The sequence below is a fragment of the Hippocampus guttulatus genome, chromosome 3 (assembly GCF_054856545.1).
Source record: "Hippocampus guttulatus isolate MCC_2025c chromosome 3, RoL_Hgut_1.0, whole genome shotgun sequence".
NCBI classification, from domain to species: Eukaryota; Metazoa; Chordata; class Actinopteri; order Syngnathiformes; family Syngnathidae; genus Hippocampus; species Hippocampus guttulatus.
In genome coordinates, this window is record NC_141263.1 from 20,269,261 (window position 1) to 20,295,975 (window position 26,715).

Genomic DNA, 26,715 nt, shown 5'->3' on the forward strand with positions numbered 1-26,715 from the left:
AAGGGAGAAGCAATACGAGATGAGAAACAGACAAATTCAAGAAACAGACAAATTCAAGTTGGGACCAAGTAAATACCAAGACCAAAACAATGTAAGACAATGCAAGGCTAAGACTATGGCCAAGGCAGGTCGAAACCAGGGCAGACCAAGACTTTGAGAACTTGTGAGGCCAATTCAATGTGAGAACGAGTCAGGAACAAAGCAGGTCAAAACCAGGTTGAAACCAAATCAAGGTTAAGGCCTACATGAGCTTGTTTGTAGAAATTAACAAACTGTGATGAATAATATATGAAAGCAGTTTTGGTTTTGAGAATAAAATCCGAGTACTTAAAGTGTCAGACTAAGAAAAGAACAAGTTGAAATAGAATTGATTCAGAGCCTGACCCTAAAGTGTTCTTAAGACCAATCACTAGACCGGCAACACAAGTAGCAACCATTGTGACTTGAACGTCTCATTGGGTTTTGCAAGTGGGTGTTTTGACTGAGTGCCAGACAACACAGACAACAGGTGGTGAAAGGCAAGGCGAAGGGCCAAAGGTGTTTGCAAGATTTTGACTGCGTTGCTGCCTTGCTCTCAGATCAACGTGGCGTCTGTCAAACACTTATGTCGGTGTCTTACACCACACAGTCAGGGTTACCTCACAGGGTGACTCACACCAGTGCTCTTCACACTTCGGCTGGCTGGTGTGATACAAAACATTGGTGGGGAATTGTATCTTTTTTTTTTGTTTGTTTTATATCAATGAAAATGGCAAGAATAAATGATACGCTGACTGAAAAGTATCAAAATACGTCAGGGGATACCAACAATTGGGCAGGGAATCTCTTTAAACCGTATCACAGCATCAGTGAATAAATCGGAGACATCTGCTCCATCTCGTTGACCTTAGATTAAAAAGGAAAATCTTTCACAGTCTCTTTTAGCATTTCATTAGAGGTCCACTAGGGTTCAGCTCTTTGCATGAGCGACTCAAAGTCTCTTGTGTTGTGCCTTGTTGTCCCGTCATCTGGCATCATTTAATCATCTGGCGGTACGAGAAGGCAGTGTGAGCTGCTCTAAAGTTCTTTAACTTTATGAGGGGTGAGGGGGCCGACACAAGCGGAGATTTATCTAGCCTCTATGGCTCTTGTCTTTCCACCGCTCTCACTCCATCTCAATCTGGATGGATCATTCCCATCTTTCAAACCTTCTTTACGGCTCCCATCTATCGTTCCTTCAGGAATTGGCAGAGCCCACTCATTGTTGATGGCACCATCGTTGCAGTAAAGCATTCTATTTGAGGAGGTTTCTGTCAAAAGGGGCTGGTCTACTCCAGTATTCAGTGCAGGGAGCCTTCGGTCCGCCAACCAGTCGATTGGAACAAAGCCTTGGGGGGGCTAAGGATGTTGTTAATCTGAGTTTAATGAGATGTAGGCCTGATTTACTGTCATACACCGGACCTTTGCTATCGTTCGAGGGTAATCAGAAAAGGATCAACAAAACTTGCAATGAGTAATGACTGCATGAATTTGAACAAGGGATGCTAACTTTTTTAGAACTTCCTAGAGGTAATCTGAAATGAAAAATTCCATAGGTGTTCATGGCACAGTGACACTTAGCTTGACATTATTGGTGTGCAGAGGAATGCATGCGTCCTGAAAATATTAATTTGTCCACCAGACTCGAGTCTTTCCATGTGCATTTGCATGCCAAGCATTGTTTATTCATTTATTTTAGCAAAGCAGTGCAAGGGCCGTTGGAAGTGAGTGGACAGGTCGTGCTAGTTTTATTTTCATCGACCATTTTTTTAGTAACCTAACATCGTCAGACCTTTTTGTGCCAAATCCGATGCGTTTTTCATCACAATTGGTTCAAACTATATATTCGATGGCAACGCTCAAATTTCTCGATTTGACTCTTTTCAGAAACTTCACGTCTTCAAGAAGACCCTCCAGGCCTTGATATACCCGATTTCTTCCACAACACCGCACAACTTTGAAGTGTGGACAGCCACTGCGCCAACTTACTGCCATGAATGCGAGGGGCTCCTGTGGGGCATCGCACGCCAAGGCATGCGTTGCTCTGAGTGTGGCGTCAAATGCCACGAAAAGTGCCAAGACCTGCTCAATGCAGACTGTTTACAGAGTAAGTCTGAAAACTTCCTGACACGCACTCCATTTTAAGAAATGATTAATCAACAATCAATCGAAAATGTACAGATTCCAAATGCACAAAGGCAAAAATTATGGTTCATTACGTTGCCCGTTCAGGCACTTGCGCACATTATCATCTTCAATCTGTACTCTAATCAGGGTTGTCTCTTTTGTAACAGTGTCAGCTAATAGAAAAAGTGCTGCAGGATGCTTGCTGCAATCCATGCGCACTTAAGTGGATTAGCCACACCTAAACGCAATGCTTTGTAACGGTGTTATACTAGTAGAGCAATCCCCCCCGAATGAAATTGCGATTCATGCTTATCATTGTGATAAGAATAAATCAAATCTTAGATCTTGAAACCCTTTGCCTATACAAGATGATATGGTGTGCAATAAATGGGCTGCCGACTGACCGCATGCTCTGCCTCACGTGCCGACAGGCTGGCAATGAAGGCCATCCAGTATATAAAGAAACTTCTAAAAAAAAATAAAAATACTGAATTTCCTATCTTTGTGAAACATTAATTGTCATTGTCTCACATTGCCGCAGTCACCCACATTTCAACAACTCCATTCAGTTTAAGGCTGATTTCTACCTTGAAACATTTTTTTCAAATTTGGTCCTTTTCCAGTTTGTCAAAATCTGTGGTCCAAAAAAGATCGCTGTGATTTATGTATAAGCGACATATTCTGTCAACCGCTCCCATCCAATGTTATTTCCACCATCTTTTTTTTTTAGGGGCAGTGGAGAAGAGCTCCAAGCACGGAGCGGAGGACAAGACCCAAAACATAATCATGGCCATGAAAGAGCGAATGAAGATCCGGGAGAAGAACCGACCCGAGGTGTTTGAAGTGATCCAAGAGATGTTCGACATTTCCAAGGAGGACTTCGCCAGCCATCTCAAGACAGCCAAGCAAGCTGTGCTGGACGGCACCTCCAAATGGTCTGCTAAAATCAGCATCACTGGTAAGGGTTTTTTTGTTGTTGTTGTATGTACAGAACTGAACAGAAATGTTGTCAATGCAATTGTATGAATGGAATCAAAAACGGCCATCATAAAGATTTCCTCCATTTTTTTTCAACACATTGCTGTTATGCTGAACACAACTGTAGCTGCAGTGAAAACCAAAGCGATGCGGTGGCCCTGCTTCCGGCAAATGTTAAACAAGCCTCAAATCAAAAGCCTCCCTAAGGCACTGATGCGCGAGATTTTTGTGGAGTTCACTCACAGGTTAATCCCACAACTGGATATGCTGACACAAATTTGCACGGTGAGCTCTGGAATTGACGCCACCAGCGAGCTGTTTGAGATGCCAATCAAAATGTCAAGCGCCTGAGTGGAATTTGACAAGACAGCTGGAGTGCACTTTGATTTTTTTTTTTTAAATACGCATACATTTGGGGATCTCTCTCTTTCTCCATTTCATGGGTTATTTCATGCTTAATACAACCTAACATTTTCTGTTGGTTGTAAAGGGAAATTGATTGTCCATCCCTCGCCGTGAACTTTATCGTCTTTGCCAGCCTTTTGAGTAAAATGGAGCGACGACTGAAGCATCCGTTGCGAGCTGGGTGTCGTAATGCCATTGACAAAAATTCACCATTCACAAAAATGTCACAGAATAGGAAACCATAAACCAAACGCAATCTTTGCCCTTTTTGTTGGCTACACTTGGGCCAGCCCTGGACGGAAAGTTGGCAGGGTAGCCTCATTCGCAGGACTCCAATCCATCTCAATGGTAACTACTATTTGTCAGGCTCGGCTCAGTTACTGCCCATTTTGCAGTTTTGGCTTTGTCAATAGAAGAGAGCAAGCAGCAGATGCTGAGAAAGTGAGGCACGAATAGAGAGGGCCAGTATTGAATTGGGTGAAAAGCAAAGTAAGAAAGTGGAAAGAGAGCGGGCTTTTGGAAAAGACCCAGGGTTGCCTCTGTTGATATCCCGAGGGCCTATTGAATGTTCCTTTTTAGAATGCAGGTATTGAGCGGTTATTTAGTCATCATTCATGAAATGAGCAAGGGCTGGCATGTACGCTACAGCTCCCAGACAGCAACCGGGAGTTGTTCCGCCTCTAGGCTTCTTCATTTAACATCAATGTCCAAATAAAGCCTTGGATTCGCAGTAGAGGATTATGACTTTTCAGCATTATTAGATTCTCAGAGTTCTCCTCTGTGTGCTGTTAGCCGTGTGGAGCTGGCTCAGTGGTTGTCTCCCAACCCAGGGGTTGGGGGGTTCAATCCCTGACCATTACGACCTTGTCGAAATGTCCTTGAGCAAGAGACTGAACCCCCAGCTGCTCCTTAAGAAATACTTAGTTTCTCAAAATACACCCTTTGCCACAGAAGACATGTTTTTGTGTCCTCTAGGAGTGAATGGGTCACCGTTGTTTGACCCTCTCGAGTCACACTTCCAATTCCGGTCTGCATTGAGCCGGGGATATACACGTAGCCTGAATTATTGAACTAGTCCCTTGCATTTTTAATGACCCAGTGTCCCCATCACCCCTTTATGGAGGTGAAATATAACTGTCTTATTTCTTGTATTGTCGTCAGCATGTGCAGAAGTATAGGATTCTGAATCACGAGTCCGCTGCCTGGACAGGAGATTAATTATGGATTGACGTAACGCTATGTGCAAAATGAAAGGAATATCTATCCTGTCAGTGAAGTCAGAGCTTGTTTTTTTTCAGCCTCTGGCTATCCATCGTACATTTGAGATCTGGACTGGTAAAAATTCTGCTGCTTGACGAGAAACTGGAGTGAAACCATATTCATCAAGGACTTTGAAAAGCTTATGGTTCAGCTTCAGTCAATGTGTGATTTGATGAAAGAGGACATCCGATTGAAAGTGGATTTGCGAATTGCTTGCCCAACCATCAAAAGTGAAACTACTCAACCGAGTCAATACTTTTGACATTTTTTAGAGTTGTGATGTTAGAATTATGTTTGCCAACATGCTAAACTAAGACTATCGGTAGGTCCACACCATGCCCAAGATTGGATTTTTCTGCCTGTATGTGACCTGTATCGGATTTTTTTTTTCTGACAGTCTGAATGGATCAAGCCTGATAGCAGTTTTCATATTTGTTCCATGGTCGGATACGTATCACATTTTATTCAATCGCGCAGCAGTCTTAATGGACACGTTGCATATATCCGACCTGCGCCTCAACAAAAGCCCAATATGCGCTCCGTGCGGCTGGGGTGGACAGACTGCTTTATACTGACAATTGTCTGTAAATCTGCAAAGCTGTTTTGAGTAACAATATCAACTTTATATTTGCCTTTAATTGAATCCCCCCTGAAACATGAAACATTAAATGGACATTTACGGTGATAGTACTAATTCAGCCACACAGACGGTTCATTATTGCGCGCGGCAATGAAGTGACGTTATCTTTGGTGATGTTGATGAGGAGATTGAAAAAGCCTCGCCTCATTTCCCCACAATATTGTATTTCTACCTTCTTGCGAATGTTCCACTGTAGATATGAGTTGATAAAAACATGAGCCTCTGCACGCAGTTTATCAGGGATCCAAAAAGGAAATTTCGAAATGTCCGTAATAATTCTTGATCCTTGGCCTTTTGCTCACCTGCAAATATGATGTCTAAAGCAAAAACACATTTTAACAATCATGTCTTAAAATATTTTCATCAAGCAAGCACCAACAAACCTCTGACATTGACTGTCGGCTTAGCACCAATCCTTTCGTTCATTTACCTTGCATGAATATCCATCCACTTTTCAGTTTTCTATCATTCCGTGAATTTTTCTATGAATTGTTCACTTCTTCCTGTTTCAGTCATGAGTGCTCAAGGGCTCCAGGCCAAGGATAAAACTGGCTCCAGCGACCCCTACGTCACCGTCCAGGTGGGAAAGACCAAGCGTCGGACAAAGACCATCTTTGGCAACCTCAATCCAGTGTGGGACGAGAGGTTCTACTTGTAAGTAGCCTACTCTTGAAGAATTCATCCTCTCTCTGACCAGATGGTTCCTGTTGAGGCTCGATTTTGGGGAAGCGCGGGGGGGGGGGGGGTGTTCAATCCATTATTTAGCATGTAAACCTGTGTTATTAATAGTTTAAGCGGAAGTACAGTTCGGTAGAACATGCAACACAACAGTTGCAGCACGACATTGCTGAAACCAGTGCTATTGCAGTTTTACAGTACCATCAATCAGGGTATGCACCAGAGTTTGTATCCCTGCCATTTTCCCAACCAAATAAATTGTATGTGACATATTATGTTCTTTCTTCTCTGCTTCTTCTTCTCCTGCTCTGAAACGGTGTGTAATAATCCCTGGAATTTCTTGACGGCTTTGCTACCTGCCTCTATTTTCTCTCAGTAACTCCAGAAAAAAATAGGAACACTGTAGAAAGACTGTGACATACTGAATAGCTACATTCTTGTCGTTGGCTTTTGGAACGCATTCATCTCGGTATAAGATACTGTCAAAATGAAAGTAAAAATAACAAACACTGATACATCGAACGCATTTTGTTTCTAGTACCAACAAAATAAAAGCAGTAACCTAAGCACTGCTAGCCGACCTGCTAGCATGTCAGCTAGCAGGTAACGACATAAAGTACAAGAAAATAGCAATGGGCACGTTTACCTAAATGTGTTCTACTCATTACCGAGGTGAAAAGAAGACATAGTCGTCTTCGTCCAAAGCCCTATAAGTCAATCGTCTAATCTGTGTATACCTGTGGCTATATCAGGCTAATGACTTTCGAGCATCGACCTACGTGCTGTTAGCAGCCGATGGTATTGCTAATGTTGCTGCATTAACTGAGCACGTTGCATCAAAGAGGAGCTCGCTCCAGGGCCGCTTACTCCCAGAGACGCTAAATACGGTAGCAACGATAATTAAACTTTCAAACAGTAATAGCAACGGTTTAAAATTTTAATCACCAAAAGTAAGTCAATTCTATTGATATAGCACTTTAGTACATAGTGGATTCACCAAGGGCTTTACATGATTGAAAAACATACAAATATGAAAAAAAAGTTAATATTCAATCGACAGTCAGCAGATAAGTCTGACAGGAATACATGTCTTTGAAACTGCTGTTTAAAAATGTCTACAGAAACTGAAAAAGCCTGAAGGAGCTGTGCCAAATGGCAGATCGTTGTCACTACTTATGATAAATGTACTACTGGTATCATCAAAGTCACTGAATAAGTCTGAGATAGTGAATAAGCAATTATCCCTCACAATTTGTTAATGCCGGTCCTGTTTTTCAGCCGATATCGCTCATTTCCCACATCAAAACTAAATGTTGCCACAACATAGCAGTTGGAACCCGTCAAACATTGCAGGTTTTGCTCAAGCAGTAATGAGCTCAATAATTACGACCTTACAGTCTGAAAAAAGAGCAACAAGAAAAGCTCATTAAATACGTTTTAACTGAACCGGGATATGTTTTTTCATTTGCAGAATATCATATTTAATGTGCATGTAAATACACGGCGGGGCGGTATGACTCATAGCGTTTGCACAAGGGCCGGTTGTCCTCGGTTGCTCTATGGAAAGCTCCGGTTCCCAAAAGCCCTCCAGCAACTGATATGTTGATAAATCTGCAGCCTCTGAGACGTGCACTATGCATTATGCACTGCAGCCGTCCACTGTATTTGCCTACGCCGCATCCCATTTGGATGCTGCAAGAATTCTCGAGAATCACGCAGACCTCAGCAGACATCAGGTTATAAATGCACTATTTTTATCACCTGTGTGCTTCCACACTGAGAAATCTCAAGCATCTTTGCTCCTCATCAACGTATTCTTTTTTTTACCCCCTAGCAAAAGTGCCACGCCGTCTAGTATTCATTTCGGTAATACACGTTAATAAATCGAGGTGAGTTGCGGCAGAATGCGATTGGGCGGCATTAATCAATGCCCAACAATCAACATAAAAACAAGCAGGTCTTGCCTCCGACAGCAGATTTATAGTGACAAATCTTGCGTTTGATGCCCCGCGCTTGACAACAATACTGCTTGGTGAACCATTGTTGCAGCGCTTCACTGTGATGAGCGCTTTTGATGGCGGATATGAAGCCAGTAATGTGTGAGCCTGACAGTGTTTATGAATCACTGCACAAGCTCATCTGTCGTCACCTTCGCCCGACATTTTTACTTGCCAGGGTGCTACGCTCGCGTGAAGGGCTTTGGTTTAATTATTCCTTTGGAGGTTTCCGTGCATCCTTATATAGCTTCTATTCATAGATTAAGCTCGACTACGGCTGGGGCGTTTCAGAAAATATCCTTGAGCTTTACGATCACTGGCAGAATGTTAAATTCGCTTAGGATTCCGGCACATTTTTCAACAACGGACTACATTTGAAGAAGAAATTGCGTGCCGACATTTGGCATCATTCATCAACGTGACGGCTGCAGTAGAGTAAATCATAATAACTCTTTCGATGAAAACACTTCTTGGCCATCAGTACAATACAATCAAAATGAAAAACAGCAAATACGGCGATAACTGCACATGACTTTTTGGCCGTGTGACGATATATTCCTACAGCACGATGCAGCCTAATGTCTTGCGTAATTCCAAAATTGTATATGTACAGTAAACACATCTACTGTAGGCCATACATACAAAACAATCAAAAATAATAAGCCGTCATCATCTGTGATGAAAATAGCGCAACTCCAACTAATGCAATTTCGTTCGGCCTTTGCCACTCGCACACCAGCTCCACACCTGTAATGAGGCTCCGGCGGTGGCTGTAATAAAACTTTTTCCTATTACTACGGGGATGTAGATTAATAGAGTGATACATTACTGCGTGCTTAGCAAAGAGCAAAATCCCAGACGAGCGCAGCTGCGAGAATGCAGGGCTGCCCAAAGAAAGGGATGACAGCAGAAATACTGCAGCGAGCGTTGCTGTGGATTTTGCGCCCAAGACGTCATTCGTGCACGACCTAATCTGTTGGTTTTAATTGGAGGGGCGGACACGGTCTGACCTCATCTATAAATTCTCGGCGGCGGCGTTACGGCGTAGCCCCGTTGGACAGAAGCATCGCTTATTTTACATAATGACGTTTTCGCAAATAGATAATCCTCCTCGGGAACGGCGACGCAGTCATTCTTGTGTAACACACAGCTCCGCTCTGATGATGTTCGCATGCGCTCAGAGAGTCATGCAGAGGAAAGGTCATGCAGCGTCTTGGGGGTGACGCTTCCTGCCAGGCAGAGAGCACGACTCGGCGCACACACACAAATGAGATGCATGCCCGTTCATACAATAATAATAGACTTTTATCTCATATAGGCAAGAATTGTTCTTGTATTCTGCTTTGAAAAAAAAGGGGGGTGGGGGGGGGGGGTTAAGGAATGTGTGTGTGTGTGCTTATCTCCAATTGTGTATTTGACATTAAATCATTCTGCTCGGCTGGGCGCCCCGACCCGATGAGCTGTCAGCCAAACGCAACGCTGTAGAACACGCCGCCACTGATTGCTTTGACCGACGTGCCTATCCTTGCGCAATCCCCAGCGAATGTCACAACGCCACGGATCGCATCAAGGTGCGTGTGTGGGATGAGGACGACGACATCAAGTCGCGGGTGAAGCAGCATTTCAAGCGGGAGTCGGATGACTTCCTGGGCCAGACCATCATCGAGGTCCGCACGCTCAGTGGGGAGATGGATGTTTGGTACAATCTAGGTATGTAGTTTGACCACAAATGACATGCGAGATTGGTTGTCAACAAAACGCCTTGAAGCATCTCATGGAACTTCTAAACTGTGGCTTTTAGCACGCAACAGGGCCCGATAAAAAACTGCGCCTAAGCTACCTCAAGCGGCAAATGTCAAAAGTAGTCTCTCTCCAAAAGTAGTGGGTCTCCAGGGCCAGCGAGGCCTTCTCGGCTGACCAAAACACGATCAGAAGTACTGACATACATTCACTTTTTTTTCCCTCTTGACGGGGCTGCTTATAGCAGTGCAGAGGTGCAGGGTTCGATTCCAGCTCAGGCCTTCCTGTGTGGAGTTTGCGTGTTCTCCCCGTGCCTGCGTGGCTTTTCTCCGTGTACTTCGATTTCCTCCCACTTTCCAAAAACATGCATGGCAGGTTAATGGAACACTTTAAATTGTCCCTCGGTGTGAGCGTGGGCATGGATGGTTGTTCGTCTCTGTGTGCCCTGTGATTGGCTGGCAGCCGGTTAAGGGTTGCCCAAAGACAGCTGGGTTCGGCTCCAGCATGCACCGCGTCCCTTGTGAGGATTAGCGGATCAGAAGATGGATGGATGGTGCTACTTCCAGTACATGTTTGTCAAAGTGTGTATGTGGATTTTAGAAGTTTGTCCAGTCAAAATCTTAACTTTGCCTTTACATGTCAATCTAATCCGCCCAGAGTCTTCAGAAGCGCTGGCCATTGTACAGCACCTTGAAAAAGTATTCATACCCCTTCGCAGCTTTTTCCACATTTTTTTGACCACCTTAATCACAAATTTCTATTTATGATTCCCTGCAATAGACAAACACTAAATCGCACAAAATTCTGAAGCTGAATGAAAAAGTGACACAACTTTCAAAGTTTTACGCGAATATAAATCTGTAAAGTGTGCCATACAATTAATCTAACTTAATAATATAAAAATGAATAAAGTGAAAGGTTGTCCCTTTGAATTTCCCATCCCGATTCTTGGCTGTCGTCATCAGACCACAAAGTTTATGCTCGACAAGCAAATTGATCTCCTCGTCCCGGCCTCACTTACAAAATCCCATTACACTGCAGCCGCAGTGTAACCACGATATCCGCTCCCATCCAATAACCATTATCCTCAAAGATAGCAGGATAAATTTATGGTCGGATCACGTGTGTTCTAATTGAGGCATTCAATAGCGCTCAAGTACCAAAGAACACGCGGGCCCTGTGGTTCCCATTCCGAGTGTTCTCCTATTTCCGCTCTCCCATTGGTTTGAATGGCGGCTTTATAGGAGTGCAGACTGTCGCTCAAGTATTGTTTGTCTCTCTGGCTAAAAGGAAGCAATTTGCGCTAATAGTGACCCCATGGCCGGTGCCGCGGTTCAGAGTCTCTTTAAATACCTGCGATGAATGTTTAAAAGGGCTTTTGCCGAGGTGGGTGATCACCCCATCGCAGCTGCACTCCTCTTGAAGCCTCTTGAGCGCCTCTTCAATGCGAGGCCTCATGCCTTCGCTTCGCCCCTTAATTATTTTTCACTTTGTATAAATTACCACAGATGGTTGAAATCCACCAACAGACAAACTCTGTGTATTTTACTGTGTCAATGCTGCCTTTTATAAAACTCGCAGAAATTGGGGGAGATTCAGCTTCCTGGTGAAATTTCAGGAAGGACCTAAAACGCAAAATAACCTCTCCAAGAGAACTTCATTTGACCTCTCGAAATGTGAATGCACGTGATCTGCTGCTCAAGATTTTACTCCTCTTTTGCACAACTTGCTGTTCTCTAACAAGGAGCTGAACGGCCACCAGAGACAAACCTGTGAGAGGCAGCATGGTGCCACTGACGGGAATTGCAAATAGGAAAGATTATTATTAAAATCTGGACTTCTTATTTTTGGTGTTGCATGACTTGCGAAAAGCTTCTTAAATGTCCACCGTTACGTTTCATGTCACAATCATGGATTCCTCAGCTCTACCTAACATGTTGACCACACAGGAGAATTTTTCGTAAAGTAAACAGGCTCAAAATTTACAATTGTTGGCGCTAATGTTTTTTCTCATCAGAGCTCGGACTCAAATCTGACCATAAGATCGCTATTGTGTATCACGCTTTACATCACAAATTCAGACCAAGACAACAGCACCTCTGGCGGTTCCAACCAAGTAAAATCAACCACTGATATTAGTGATAACTCAAAACTGCCATGATGAATGTGAACATTTTCTGGTTCATTATGCACATTTGAGAGTAGGACAGCATTGATGCTTTATAGTACATGATGTCATCCAATCAATGATGCTTGGCATTTTGTTTCGATAATATGATTCATAGACTTTTGTTGATTTACGGGCACTTCATACTATAATTCATGTTATTATGATGCATTCAAGGACACATTTCCACCACAGAGGACAGTTTCTGTACTGTAACGTGACTCTCTGGGTGCCAGCTTGACATACTTTTCAGTTATGTTTTTGGAAATGGTTTCTGAATATAGTAGCTTTTGCCAATGGATGCAATAAAGAGTGTCCACTATAGGTTCAGCAATAAATATATTGTTTTGACTTTTAAGAATATATGCCTCATTATTATTATTATTATTATTGTTAAGCTTTCCTATCAGACCCTCAGTACTTCTCTTTGGTCAATAAATCGGCCCGGTTGTGTTTTGCAGATAAGAGGACCGACAAGTCGGCCGTGTCTGGCGCCATCAGGCTCAAAATCAGCGTGGAGATGAAGGGGGAGGAAAATGTGGTGCCACCTCACGGCCAGTACACCTGTTTACACGAGGTAACCTTGTACCAATTCATAGAAATCGAACTAATCTATCTAATCTGTATTAATCAGCGCGTAATGAAGTTATGCGAGCAGGTATGTCCGTGCCAGAAACATATGCCGTGTGCAGCCGTTTGTTTTTGTAAAATGCTACATCTGTCCGATTCGTAAGGGTTCAGTTTTGTCTCCGGCAGTCTTACACGAACTGACACCACTCTCCATCATCGCGTACTCCGTCCCTTCGTATCTCCCGTCCCACTTGCAGAACCTGTTCCACTACTTGACCGAGGGCAAGAACAACGGCGTGGTGAAGATCCCGCAAGTGAAAGGCGAAGAGGCGTGGAAAGTCTACTACGACGACGTGTCCCAGGAGATAGTCGACGAGTTTGCCATGAGATACGGAGTGGAGTCCATCTATCAGGCCATGACGTGAGTCCCACCCTGATCTATGGTCCTGTACCTCAGACATCAGTCACTGTCTCATCGGACAGAGTGGGGGGGGGGGGGGGGCAGAAAGACAAGAGGAAGATGAGGAGTACAGTAGTGTCTCCTCAGCATTATCAGAGCTCCGAGGACGATTGAGTTTCCAAGTTTGATTGATTTGATGCTGGTCTCGAGCAAAAACTGCTTTGGTCACATTGATTATGGACACAAACACTCTCTCAAGCTCCAGATTGAGACCATTTCTTCCTTTTCCTTCCTTCCTTCCATTCATCCATCCCCCAAAACTCATAATGAAAATTGAAAACTCAGTTGTTGGAAGTACAGCGGACCCCCTGCTATTTGCAGTGGGAGAGGTCCCAAGTCCAACCATGAACAGCGAATGCGCGAGTAATTCATGCTCCCTCATAATTGAAATCTATCCATCCATTATCTGAAGTGCTTGTCATCACAAGGGTCGCGGGCATGCTGGAGCCTAATCTCAGCTTTCTTCAGGCAGCAGGCAGGGTAAAAAAAGAGCACACATGGTCTACAACCATTCACACTCACAGTGACACCTTGGGATAATTTCAAGTGTTCCATAAGCCTGCCATGCATGTTTTTGGAATGTGGGAGGAAACTGGAATACCTGGAAAAAAATCCACCTAGGCACAGGGAGAAGATGCAAACTCCACACAGGAAGGCCGGAGTTAAGATTCAAACACTGGACCTCTATACAGGCGGATGTGCTCGCCAGTCGGCCACCATGCCTTATTCATAATTGCCATGATTTTTTTTTTAAACCTGAAAAAAAAAGTCTAATAAACAGGTAATCTGGGTGAAAAAAATGACACAAAAAAGACAAAACAAAAACAAATGAGAGAGGGTTTCTGCAAATATGGTTCCCCCCCAAAAATTGCAAAGGTGAGGATGCTGAACCGCCAATGAGCAGGAATTCACTAAAATGCAATTAATAACAATTCACTTGATTTTGTAAAAAAAAAAATTGAAACATAAAAGATAAGAGTGGAAACTCAGTGGCCCAAATATAATCGAAATTTGGTTTCAAGGTTCCTGTAAATCCTGAACCCAAAAGAAAAGGGAGTGACTGCAGCACCCTGCTGGTTGGTTGTTTATTTTTAATTATTTCTTTATTGTTCATTGGTAATGATGAACAAAGAACAAGTGAAAGCAGGGTTTATCAAAGTAAAAGTCCTCTCCCTACCTTGTTTTTAGGTAACAAACATTTTAAAAATTTAGCCAATCTTTGCCTCAGCAGTCGCCAACCTTTTTGTTGCATTTTCCAGTTCTAACCAGTTTTGCAAAAAGGAGTATTTTCACCATGGCGCTAAATGTAGTGGGAGTGTCGTATTCAACCAATGTTTACCACAGGTTTGTTTCACAATGAAAATTGCAAATTTTCAACGGTGGGAACACAGATCAAGTTACCAAGGCCACCGACTAGACCTGATGTGTGCACGTGACCGTCAATTTCAGTTTTTTTTAAAAAATGGTGATGATGATTATGACAGAATTAATAAAGTACGTTTACATAAAGTCCTAGTGATTAACGCTCAAGTTCCGTCGGCATTAAACAGTGTTTATGATGTGCAGTGTGCAGGCTGTTAGTCACAGCTAATAACGTTCCATTTGTTACGACTACATCTCACTAATCGTCGTTTGAATCTGGCTTTTTAAAAGGGCGAGAACACATTGCGGGTTAACACAGCAACCAACTTTATTGAAGTCATCATCTGTGCGTAGAAGGCCACAAAGCTTCAGAGGGTTTTTCTTTTTATGTGTGTTTTCTGTGGAAAAAGCTTTTGACGGCAATAAAACTGCACACCTGTATTGCACCAAATGTACTTGGCCAATTAACTGATTAATAGGATAATTCATGGATGCCGTACGACATGTTAAAAAAATTAAGTGTTTTGATCCCATTTTGCCTATTGAGAGCTGCTCCCGAACGCGACGGATAATTGAGCAGGTACTTTGTAGTGCGAGATCTCATTGAATGGCTTGAAAGAGCATTTTTCTCAATGAATTGCATTCAGAACCTGTTTAGGATGTTGTACCTCACCGGAAATTATTCAAAAACCTCAATTTGCCCCCCCATCTTTACTGAACAACCACTTCCCTGCTCTGCACCCCAAATTACATTCACCAGGGTTGGGGCGGGGGGGACAAATTCAAAGGGGGTGCAGCACAAAATTGGGACTAATGGCTCTGGGGATTGAACTAACCGAGCACCACAGGACTTCAACAGATGCAATCATCAATCACTTTACATGGTGATTGATGATTGGGGGGCAAGGATCTCCTTCCTCGCCCCCTCACAACAAGTGCCTCTGGGTAATTTGGTATCTGAAAGCAGACTGATGATGGAGACATTTGGATCAAAACATGTTTGTGTACAGCCTGTTCTTAGAATTTAGTCGGGATGTGAAAACTGCATGTTCTTTTGAACTAATCTACAAGGGAACTGGAGTATGTTTTCAGGGCGCTCTGACTTGAAATTTAGACCTTTTCCCATCGGAAATAATGCAGTTAGAAAATCTGGAATTTTCTGAAGATGCTACTCCTTACCGCCTGGCAAATGGTTAGGTGACATTTTTAAATTAACCCATTCAGGGACAGCGGTTACAACAGTGGAGAGCTTATCATGTTATGATAAACTACCTAAATCAAAATTATACACCCATTGACCATGTGTCATGCTTTCTAATATTTTCATTAGTGTATGAACATATAAAACAACAAAACTGAACAAAACGATGTGCCCACCACTAATTGTGGAAAATGCGCAGAGTGCTGGGGAGTTGTGTATCCTCATGTTAATGCTAACCAGCCTGATAACTGACTTTAGACATACAGTGGCACCTCTACTTACGAACTTCATACGAAATTCTCAAGTTACGAAATGCCTCAACAGGAAAATATTGCCCCTTGTTACGAAAGAAATTTCAAGATGCGAAAGGTAAAAATACAGTATGAGCTGCTACTCGCAGCATCGTTGTCATTTGCCCCTCGGGCCATGAGGCGTTCCAAATGTGAATCATCCAGAAAAGTGCTCACCAGTCGGGAGATCGCTCACTATGCTGATGTTTGCCTTGGACATTTTCAAAGGATTGTTAAACGCCGACAAAAGCAAATGTCTTTGAATCAGTTCTTTACAATAGTCTACTTGTAACATGTATTTGTTACATATTTTGATGCATTTTTATGCTTTAGAAAACATTTATGTCTGAATTTCGGGGGGGGGGGGGGGCTTGGAATGGATTAGGGCATTTACATGCAAAACGCGTCTCGACTTACAAAGTTTTCTAGTTCAGAAATTTCCTCCAGAACCAATTAATTTCACACAGAGGCTCCACTGTATTGTACATCACAGCCAGGACAGAGTAACGGATCACTCCAGAATGTTGCAATATGTTCTATTTCCGCTTATACGTGTCCATCATGCTTTGCAATCACTGGTACCTTTTTGAGGAAACATCAAATGAGGCAAAAAAAAAAAAGAGCTGAGCTGCGGGGGTTATTTTGCAACTACAAAGGCACGTTCTCCCAAAACATTTCCACTGGTATTTAAATTGGACAGATGCAGAAACATTCAACATAGCTGGAGGTTCCCCTTCTTTTTATGCCTTCTAGGTGAGAGCATTAGCAAAGCAAAGCAACTGTTTTCCTTGGTTTTTTCGCTTCAGCAGGGTGCCTCACCTTTGCGCTGCTGTATTCTATTTTGCAGTCAAGTAAACTTGTAGATGACTACACATTTACATTTTGATGCCCCTGCAGTGTTGAATAGCACACGTTTTAAATGCTCTACAAGCAGTGATGCAGGTGCTACAGCATTCATATTTTTTGGAATTAGCATACCGTCATTTCTTTGGAAATGTGTGCTGTGGTCACGTTTCAGCAATTCCCTACTGGCCTTATGTATATATGAGTGTGAACTTATTTCATGTTCATAAAAGTATGATGACTCCAATGTTCCAGAAATTTGGTTGGTTACAGTGGAAAAGTCTGTTATCTGCTATTTCTATTTCCTTGTATTGGTAGGACAAGAAAATCTCAAATTGTATGTTTTGTGACTTAAGTAGAATACTCGCTCTTTCGACAAAAAAACGTGATGACTGTATTGATAAATTAACAAACTGTCATTGATCACAATCAGTTGTAATGTCCATTTCGAGCAGTGGTTAGCATGTCTGCCAAACAATGGAGAGGTTCCGGGTTTGAATCTCAGGTCCTCTGTGTGGTTTGCACATTCTCCCCGTGCTTGCGTGGCTTTTCTCAGGGTACCTTGTAGGCCAAATTCTCGAGACTAAACTGCCCATACTACAGAATGCTTGTTTATCTATACAGCATGATTGGTTGGCGACCAGTACAGGGTGTATTGACGTCATTTCTGATGTGACTCTAATGACAAGTGTGATATAAAATGCAATATAATAACATTATGGTTCCTGTAATATGCAAAGTACAAAGTGAGGTTAGCATCTGTTAGAAGCAACGACTTACACTAGAAAATAAATAACTAAATGTGTGGTTGTCGAAACATCCCAACAATAAGAAGCTTGGATTTACTCTCCAAGTAACTCGATTAGTTTTATCGCTAACGGAACGGCTATTCCAGTCCATGCACCTTTGCTTTACAGCACATCTCTGCATTATTCATTCAGGATCTCTTCATGCCTTCAAAAATGAACTCTTTCATCAGAGGGGATTGCTTGGAACATCAATAAAATGGCGATTACTTAAGCATATATTGATTCATGAATGCATGTGCCTGCCAAAGGAATCAGACTTCATTTGTGTCATCTCAAATCGTCTCTGGGTTTATTGTTCTTAATTGTGTCCACGTCCCACAACCATAATTACGAATAATTACCATTAATTTTCCCTGGCAGGCATTTCTCCTGCCTGTCCGCCAAGTACATGTGTCCCAGTGTGCCGGCGGTGATGAGTAACCTGCTTGCGAACATTAACGCCTACTTCGCCCACACGACCACGACCACCACAACCACTGCCTCTGCTTCGGATCGATTCGCCGCCTCCAATTTTGGGGTAAGTTCTTTCATATAAACATGTGACCAAGTGAATAAATGTCAACTACTAAGGTAATGCCTACATTCTCCGGTTGGGAGCTCTGTGTGGATGTTTGGCCTCACTGACGTCACATTCTTCTTCGGGCTACAAACTAGTTGCATTTCTGTTAAGCTAAGTCTGGCAGGCCATTTTAACTCAGTTGCTTCACAGCGTGAACCCTGATGAATCAACAGGGTTCCAAGCAGACGACAAGTCGCTTAATAGTCAGCAATGGAGATGGAGTGCTGCTTTCTGGGCCATTTAAACGACTGGGGATCAAGGATGGTCCCAACCATTCCATTCAACCAGTAGCGGTATCAATGTTTCGATCCAACTCCAAGTTGTGACCTAATCGTGGCTGATTTCTCATCCCGACAGAGGGAGAAATTTGTGAAATTACTGGATCAGCTGCACAACTCGTTGAGGATCGACCTGTCCAAGTATCGTGTAAGTCTCAACACTGTTTGTCACTTTGTCTTAAGCTTGTGGCAACTTGATGTCTTTTTTTCTTCTTCTTTGTAACAGTGGGCCTCATTCACTAATAAATGCTAAACTGTAAAAAAAAGTGCTTACACCGTGCCCAAGTTGCCATTATATACTAAAACCCTGTCTGATTCACATCGAAGCCATGTTGGTTAGTTATTTCACAAGCGATGTGTGGGCCGCTTATCTTTTTTTGACGGTCATTTATCAACTATTAATTTCTGGCAATGTCGTTCGAGATTTGTAGCCTTGAATTGATGCGAGCCGTTTGATAGCTTTTCTGGTTGCGTGATTACAGCGTGTATTCGGGCAACTGCCTATACGCAGACAGCAGCGGATGCACCTGCGTACAAGCCTTTGAACGTAACGAGGGTAAATGTGATGATGTGTGTCCTTTTCACGGTTATTTATGACATTAACCAACTCGTTACCAAATGAGGGATTATTTTCAATACATAATGCGTACGTTTGGTTTTTTTTAAAAGCTGATTCTTCATTATTTGTACTTTGTGAAGTTCTAAATCTGTTCTCACCATATGCAGATTTTCAGGTATGAGCATATTGACGAATCACAGATTTATGCATCAAACGTGCCCAATTTAAGCGCAACTTTTTGCGCTTCAATTGCAGCATGAGTGAATGAGGCCCATTGTCCGCTAACTACAGCTTGCGTCCGTGTGCCAACACATAACCGGATATTCTTCATTGGTGATCCGAAATGTCTAAATTGCGCACCCGGCCAACACTTCTATTTATATCGGCTATGCAATAAGTTCTGTAAACCATCAGGAACCCTCTGTAAACATAAATGTGGATATGTGTGTAATGAGACAGGATCAAGGTCACCTTAAACCCCCCTCCCTCCAGGTCCCATTGTAAGAAAGTCAATCAAAGCACAGACAAACTAACCTTCATAGCAGCGTGTAATCACATTGAAAGAAAACAAAAGCCGGAAGGGATTCATTTGAAAAATCATCAACGAATGATGAATTACAAGATTCGTTTTTGGCAAATTATAGACAGACAACATAACCGAGTCCCGAAAAGAATGTAAGTGAGCCTGCTGGTCCAATTAGGTAGAACAGCACCAGCATAAAATGTTGGCAAACTCTGTTGTATATTTCCAATGCACTCTGTGTAGTGTGATATGTTTATTAACTCAATTCCAGATGTGAGAGGTGTGTATTCATGGGAAAACATTTATTTTAAATCATATTACTGGTAGATATGATTACACAATTTGTGTCGAGTGAAACTGGTAAGAACTGAGGGGGGGGGGGGGGGGAAGAAGTAGCATAGGTCCCTGGAGCATATACACACAACATTGTGGAGTGTCTACTGGAACTTAGCTGGAAAGAAAACAAAAAAACGCAACAACAAGGTTATGAGACCCTTGCATATCAGGTGAACAAGCAAGGTCATTGGCGACGGCTGAGCGAGGACGCATACTGCGTAGCGTACAGTTCCTCCATGGAAAAAGAATAGTGCAAAATGAAAAGTGGCTGGGTGACATTTTCCTCCGGAGGATTCTGTCCAACATCAATTGGCTGTTTAAGCGACATAGATGAACTCTTCATGGTCAGCAGTTTGGTGACTTTCCAACATTTGCTCCCGAGGACAGATGTTCGACTGTATGTGGAGAATTTTCCACTAGAGCTGTTAGCGACACGCCGTGTGCTTTATGACGAGCGCAGGCGCTGTGCCACTCATGTTTTATAACCTCCAGGCAGAACTAGCAAGGTGTGTTATTTACCTCACAGGGTGTTCCTACGCATCGATGTGCGCATCTATTTGCGCATCTATTTGCGCAATAAACTACATTCGTGCGCAGTACAGTTATGCCATCGCAATTAGGACTTGGCCTCGCATCTGCAAAGGTTTTCTTGGCAGCAACACCACAGGTCCAAACAATTCTTGAAACTTCTCTGGATTCATCATTCTTTGCCAAAGCGAGCGCTATATTGATTTTTCGATTGATATACTGCTCGAGATTGGGTTGTAGTTAAGATCATAGGTCAAATTGATAGCGTGATGTTCAACAAATCTTTTAACGACCAGGGGACCTCCAGGTCGAGGGAAGAACCTCAAGTATCTTGAACAAGTTCGTTTGTGATTTAGGACCTGATTGTCCCGTTCATGCTTAAATAATTTTGTTTCACGCCCAGCTTGTGCACGTGCGAGGTTTACCGATTATCCCCTCCATACTTCTGACATACCCACTTACAGGTCGCCAAACACGGTCTAGTCTAATCCAAGCCATTATGATGACTGTCGTCATTTGTGATCAGCGCTTTCAAACATGGAGGAAAAAACAAAGCTGGTGCTGAATCGTCTTTCACTGATAAATGATGTAGTGTTGACGTTGGGCCATCGGCGTAATAGGGAACAGGAGCCACACTTACTGTATGAGCGATAGCCAAACCACGACGACTGCGGTGTTACAGATCTTGTCAGATCTTCCAAAAAAGCCCCATCAAGTCGATTATCAAAGCAAGAATATGACTTATGTTCCCTGATAACGCTACAGAGATGCCTAATGTTGGTCCCATGATTAGCTTTCAGCTTTGTTCGTTTATCTTTAAGAGAAGCACAGCAACATAAATGCTTACTTTCCTAGCCAAGACTGAGAGCTCCAACATTTGATTTCGATCCGACTAGCCTCTGAAACAGGGCAGAATGAAAACTAAACGGATCCTAGCAAATAGAATTTCATCTCCGATAGTTGGAGTTGGGAGGGCACGTCGGTCCGCCAAAGGTGCTGCACTACTCTACTCAGGCTGATTGAATTCCTGACATTTAGTACATAAGCTTCTAGAACAATCCCATGAGCGCTAATCTCGTTAGCTCCAACACACACACCCTCACACACACCCATACACATGCGCCCACATGCAGGTACATCATGCCCTTTCACCCCATTCTCTTTTTTTTCCCCTCCTCCCCTCTTTGTGTGTGTGCACCTGAGTATCTCACTTGGATACAAAACCTATGTCCAGCCGGTGGCGCCACGCAGTGAACCGACACCAACCCACTCGCGATGTGTTGATTCGCGAGTGGGTCAGCACTTTGATGGCAGCTGATGCCAGAGCAACAAGCGGAACAATGCGGGGACCGATATAAAACGCAAGGATGGGATGAGAGGGGACGGGATTGGACAGAGAGATGACAGGGGTGGATTGAAAAACAGGCGTGCTGTGTGCAGGTGTGTGTTGAGTAACTGCAGCTTTTATTTTCCCGTGGCCCTGCTTCTTGGCAGTGATGTTCACACACAACAAAATCAAAGAATATTACCTGCCAGCACCACCCTGCGGTGTACCTATCACCTACGCACACACAATTCACATGCACTATTCAATTCTCACTTTCATTCTCTCTGAACCGAGCCAGTCGGCCACAATTGGAAAGGAATACAATTCCCATCTGGCTCACCCTGTGAATTTCTCTCCGCTCCCCGAATGACATTCCGTGGGTGATCGAGTTTGCATTTATACAACAAGAGGCCTTGAGTCAATGTCGACCAAACAGGCCTGATGTACTGTGACATCTTGGGTACCCACATGGTGTCCCTTGTGGGATCTGCAAGGTTCTCTAGTAGGCTGCTTGTTGTTTGGACACGTTGATATAAAGTCATGTTGTTCAGCAAAAGCCCATTGGGAGTTGTGCCCTTAAATTTGAGTGAGTGCTGTATAAGAGTCATGAAGGAAAAAATAAAAATAAACATGGTTTGCTTGGTTGGTGCAGTGGTTTTAGAAACGCTACAAACAACTTCGCTTGCACAAATATAATAATGCTAAACTAAACCCATTACAGAGATGTGAGGTCGGGCACCGCTCTTGGTCTCACCTTAGAAGTTGCTTGAAGAAATAAAAACATGTAATATCGGGAACTAAAATATAAACGCAACACTTTAGCTTGCTCTCATTATTCATGAGCTGAACTTGAATGCCCAAGACGTTTTATACGTACATGCAAGGCCGACGTTTTGTGAGTGGGCTGGCCATGCAGAATTATTTTTCACCGATTAAAATGATATGTCGGCATTCGACCATTGGCGTCATGTAATAGGGACATATTGCTGTTGGGCAGTCGGTGAGCGTGTATGGGTCAGGTGTGGTTTGGTCAGTCAATCAGTTTGTGTTATTTTGTTATTCTGGGTTATTCAAGCACCTCAAAACTTGGTCGAGCAATGAAACACAAACCAAGAAAAACCCGAGCCATTTTGATACAGCGATGGACGTATTGTGTGTCGATCAAAAATTCATTGTCACTTTTTGTCGACTCGTATTTGGTCAAATTGGGCAATCGGCACACATTTTATAATGTACATTAGCCTTTATAAACTTTGCACTGATAGATGTTCAGTACCGACTGTTAAGTCTTGGTAAAATGTTTGCAGCAACAAAAAATGTGTTTTCTCTTAATGGTGCATTATTTAGACGGAGGCGGCTAGATGCACTTTGCTTTTCTGACACGCATCAGCATACGGACTTGTTACAAATTGTACATCATGTCGACTTCAGGTCAGGAAAAAACTACTATAAATTCAAGACATGTTTTATTAAATGCACGCAGCTATCCTCCAGGCAGGAATATCTTTGTCTTTTGAACGCGGCGGAATTGCATTTTTCTGTTCATCATGACAGGAGAGAAATCCTTCCTTTGCGGTGCAGAAAGAATGTTTTCAGTCCAAGATGAATTTGCAAATACAGTGAAGCACACGTTCGTGTTGCCAACTAATTTCACCTCTGATGAGATTACACATTTTTGTACCATGATTTTAAACCCATTATTCTACCGATAGGGATTAAGATGACACTGTTGAAGAGATTAACGTAGTTTGCCACTGAGTCATAGTTCATAATACTGAATACTGTATGACACCGGGAGAGGTGATAAGAAATCACCTCTATACTTGGGTTTAGAGAACAAAACATGTTTAGATCTCTGGTTGCTGCAGAATTTGATGTGCCTTTTACATTCTAAATAATCCAAAGTAATGACATGGATGCATGGAGTCACAACACACTAGTACTCAGATGGAGGCGAGCACACCAGCCAGCACAAAATTGCTACATCAGCCTGTCCAAAACAAAACAAACAAAAAAAAAGCATCAGAATGTTATGTATATGATGCTCTGCTAATTTCGGACCTAAAACGAACATGCTTTAAACTGAATATCTAATCCACGAGTGTCTCTAAAATTCGGTAGTTGTGGAGGCTGTAAGGTCAAAGCCAAACTGTTGAGTTCAGATGAACGAACAATCGTTCCCGTAGGAAATAATGAAAATGAAATTATTATGTCTCAGGTGAAACTGGTGCCATCCTAAAACATGTGTTCACTGGTCAACAATTCGAACAATTTACAAAATGAAGTTAAAAAAAAACAACAATGCTCATAAATTACAGCGATAAGCGTTGCCATAAAAGTCACAAAAAGTGACTACTTTGATGCGCAATGAACTAAGGTCTTTCCATATGTTTCTGTTTCTTGTGATGTTACATAATTTGAATTCAAAATTGTGTCTTGCCATTAGATAGGGATAGCTACTGAGCCACAGTATTAAACTGGCCCCGGGGCAACATGATCTATTAGATAGGTGCATCGATTGACATCCGCCCTTAACGGTTTCGTTCACCGTTTTGGAGAAATTATTCACATTTATTTTCAATTTATTTGGGCTATATAAACGTAATTTTGCACCTCTCACCTCTCTTATCTTGTTTCTAACTTGGAATAAAACTCTGATATTTGTCTCAGAAGGATTTCAACACAGCTACTGTACATGCAAAGTACAACACCCATTCTCGTGAATCACCCCATTTCAGCTATAAAGGGGGCCCAAAAGGAACATAATAAAGCACAGAATTGAACCGCACAGCATTTTAGGAATAAACATTCTAGCATTATTAAATACAATGCATGTGTTGCTGCCGGCTGTGGATATTGGTTATTTCAAGAGCGATGCCAAGATCCAAGGCTACTCTGCAGAGTCTCAAGTCCACATCTCCAAAGTGTACAAAGGCTGTGTGGATGCGCGCTTATTGTCACGGGAATATCGGTGTCAGCAGGGAGAGAGAGCCTTGTGACTGATGCCACTTACGCTTCAAGCTGTGAAGCCGTGAATGAGACCAGTGCTGCAACAATGCAATAGCCAAGAGGCTATTATTTTACATGCCTGGACTTGAAGGATACATATTCAAAGAAATGTGCAAGGGACTGGAGGATCGTGTTTGAGAGTCACTATATGTGTAAAATAATAATAAAAATAATAATAATAATAATTGATATTTAAGTCCACACTAATGCATGTCTTTCTGAACATTTCTCTTTGCCCCAATGGAGTTAAAAAATGAGTTATGGTAATGTACAATGGCATGGTTTTAAAAATATATATAAATCAATAATAACAACATAAAAAGTCAGATTTTGTCAGCTCTGCATCAAACCTCATCAAATGTCAATGTCAAATGTCAACCCAAAATATCTGAATTGTGTCAGATGTCTTCGCCGTTGCTCTTATGTCACAATGCTCGGTGGCTACATGTTACCAGTGATATAACCAAAGACGATAAGCAAGAAGGAGCCTTCAACACAGTTAGTATCTGGAAAACCTGGTCATAAAGAAAAAGGTATAAAATTCCATTTAAAGGAACAACATACCAGGATTTTTCAAAGGGCCAATCTGTGTTATTTTTGGAAAACACAATTTTGGCCTGTTTCACCCTGTTTTGAACAGTCCATAATGTGCCGATAGGGCGTGATCCATGAGCTGGACGTCGGGTGCGTTTTTGCAGTAAAGCCTGCAGGCTTCGGCCGAGAGTTTTGCTCCAACTACTACTGTGCGTTGATTTAAAAGGTAGCGGAGGATATAGGGAACTCTCATCGCAAGAGCATTTCTTATTATATAGAAAACTGGGGGGGAAAAATGGTATTAGTGCAAAGCGAGTGAGAGAGGGAAGAGGATGATAATGTAAGTGTGCCAGAATGCTGCGAGGGATTTAAAAGCTCCCCGTTACGCTCCCGTGCACTGCCTGATGGCTTCATGGCGGTGAAATCAAAGTTTTCATCAGAGGAGACCTCCCTAGTCTGCTAAACGATTGGACAGACACTCATTCAGTTATGACTGCTGGGCGTTAATCTGTAATCCATTTTCATATTTCGGGCCTAAATGATGATGGGGATGGCTGTTGAAAGTCAGGTTGTTTTTCTCCGCCATCCAGGACAATTTCCCTGCTGGAAACCAAGAGCGTCTCCAAGATCTGAAGTCAACCGTGGATCTTCTGACCAGCATCACCTTTTTCAGGATGAAGGTACCAATCTCTAGTGCAGTGATACCCAACTAATGTGCCTGGAAATTAGCCACTTTCACTTAATTGGTCACTTAAAAGTTCATCTATCAATGCCAGCGACATACAGTGACAGGCAGAACAATTAAATACTCTTCCACGAGATGACAATCGGTATAATTAACCGCCGTAGTGACCCACTGCGATTCATACACCCTTCAACTAGACACATCTAGATTTCACAATGACTAAGTATCTTTGTGATTAAAGTAAGACAAGGTCGTCACTATTTCAGCTGCCCTCCGTCTCACATTTCCGTCGCCTTGGTCTTGACGTAGCCTGAATGCCACAGAGTACTCTTGGCCTTGACATGACCTGAAAGTCTTAGCCGGTCTCCACACATGTGGTCTTGGCCTTGACTACCTGCATCAATCACTGGGGGTGGTATAGGTGGAGGGGCGGGGATGGAGTATGGTAATTAATTTAAAGCAAATCAATGGAAACATAAAGATGGAGCTAATTTTTCTCATGTGGTGTCACATGTAATGTTTTAGTGCAAAACCTTGACTTATTGAAACACAATACTGCTCACGACCCTGGAATCCTCCCAACATTTCATTGAAAACACAACCCCCCCCCCCCCCCATTGATTTTCAGCTCATTCCATTGAAGTCAAATGAAAACTCAATTTTCCCCACCCCCAGCTCTTCTCAACACCGTTGACCATTCAAAATCAAATGATGCATGTCTCTGTTCCCACCAAGTCCTTGACTGGAGGCTTATACAATGGATCCTCTACAGTCAAGCTTCTGTATTGAAAATGCTTCCTTACTTGGTTTCCTCACGCCCCATCTCTCTTCA

General features: G+C 42.7%; 1 protein-coding gene across 3 annotated transcripts in view; it reads left to right on the forward strand.

Annotated features, from left to right (window-relative positions):
• unc13c (unc-13 homolog C (C. elegans)) overlaps positions 1-26,715 on the forward strand; it is a 110,819-nt gene that overhangs the window by 32,828 nt on the left and 51,276 nt on the right. For all 3 annotated transcript variants that reach the window (XM_086107360.1, XM_086107361.1, XM_086107359.1), the window contains 9 exons: positions 1,906-2,125; positions 2,876-3,103; positions 5,941-6,082; positions 9,644-9,813; positions 12,472-12,587; positions 12,838-13,001; positions 17,906-18,062; positions 18,462-18,530; positions 25,789-25,878. In XM_086107360.1, the coding sequence (XP_085963486.1) occupies positions 1,906-2,125; positions 2,876-3,103; positions 5,941-6,082; positions 9,644-9,813; positions 12,472-12,587; positions 12,838-13,001; positions 17,906-18,062; positions 18,462-18,530; positions 25,789-25,878 (1,356 nt within the window). The remainder of the gene's footprint in view (positions 1-1,905; positions 2,126-2,875; positions 3,104-5,940; positions 6,083-9,643; positions 9,814-12,471; positions 12,588-12,837; positions 13,002-17,905; positions 18,063-18,461; positions 18,531-25,788; positions 25,879-26,715) is intronic.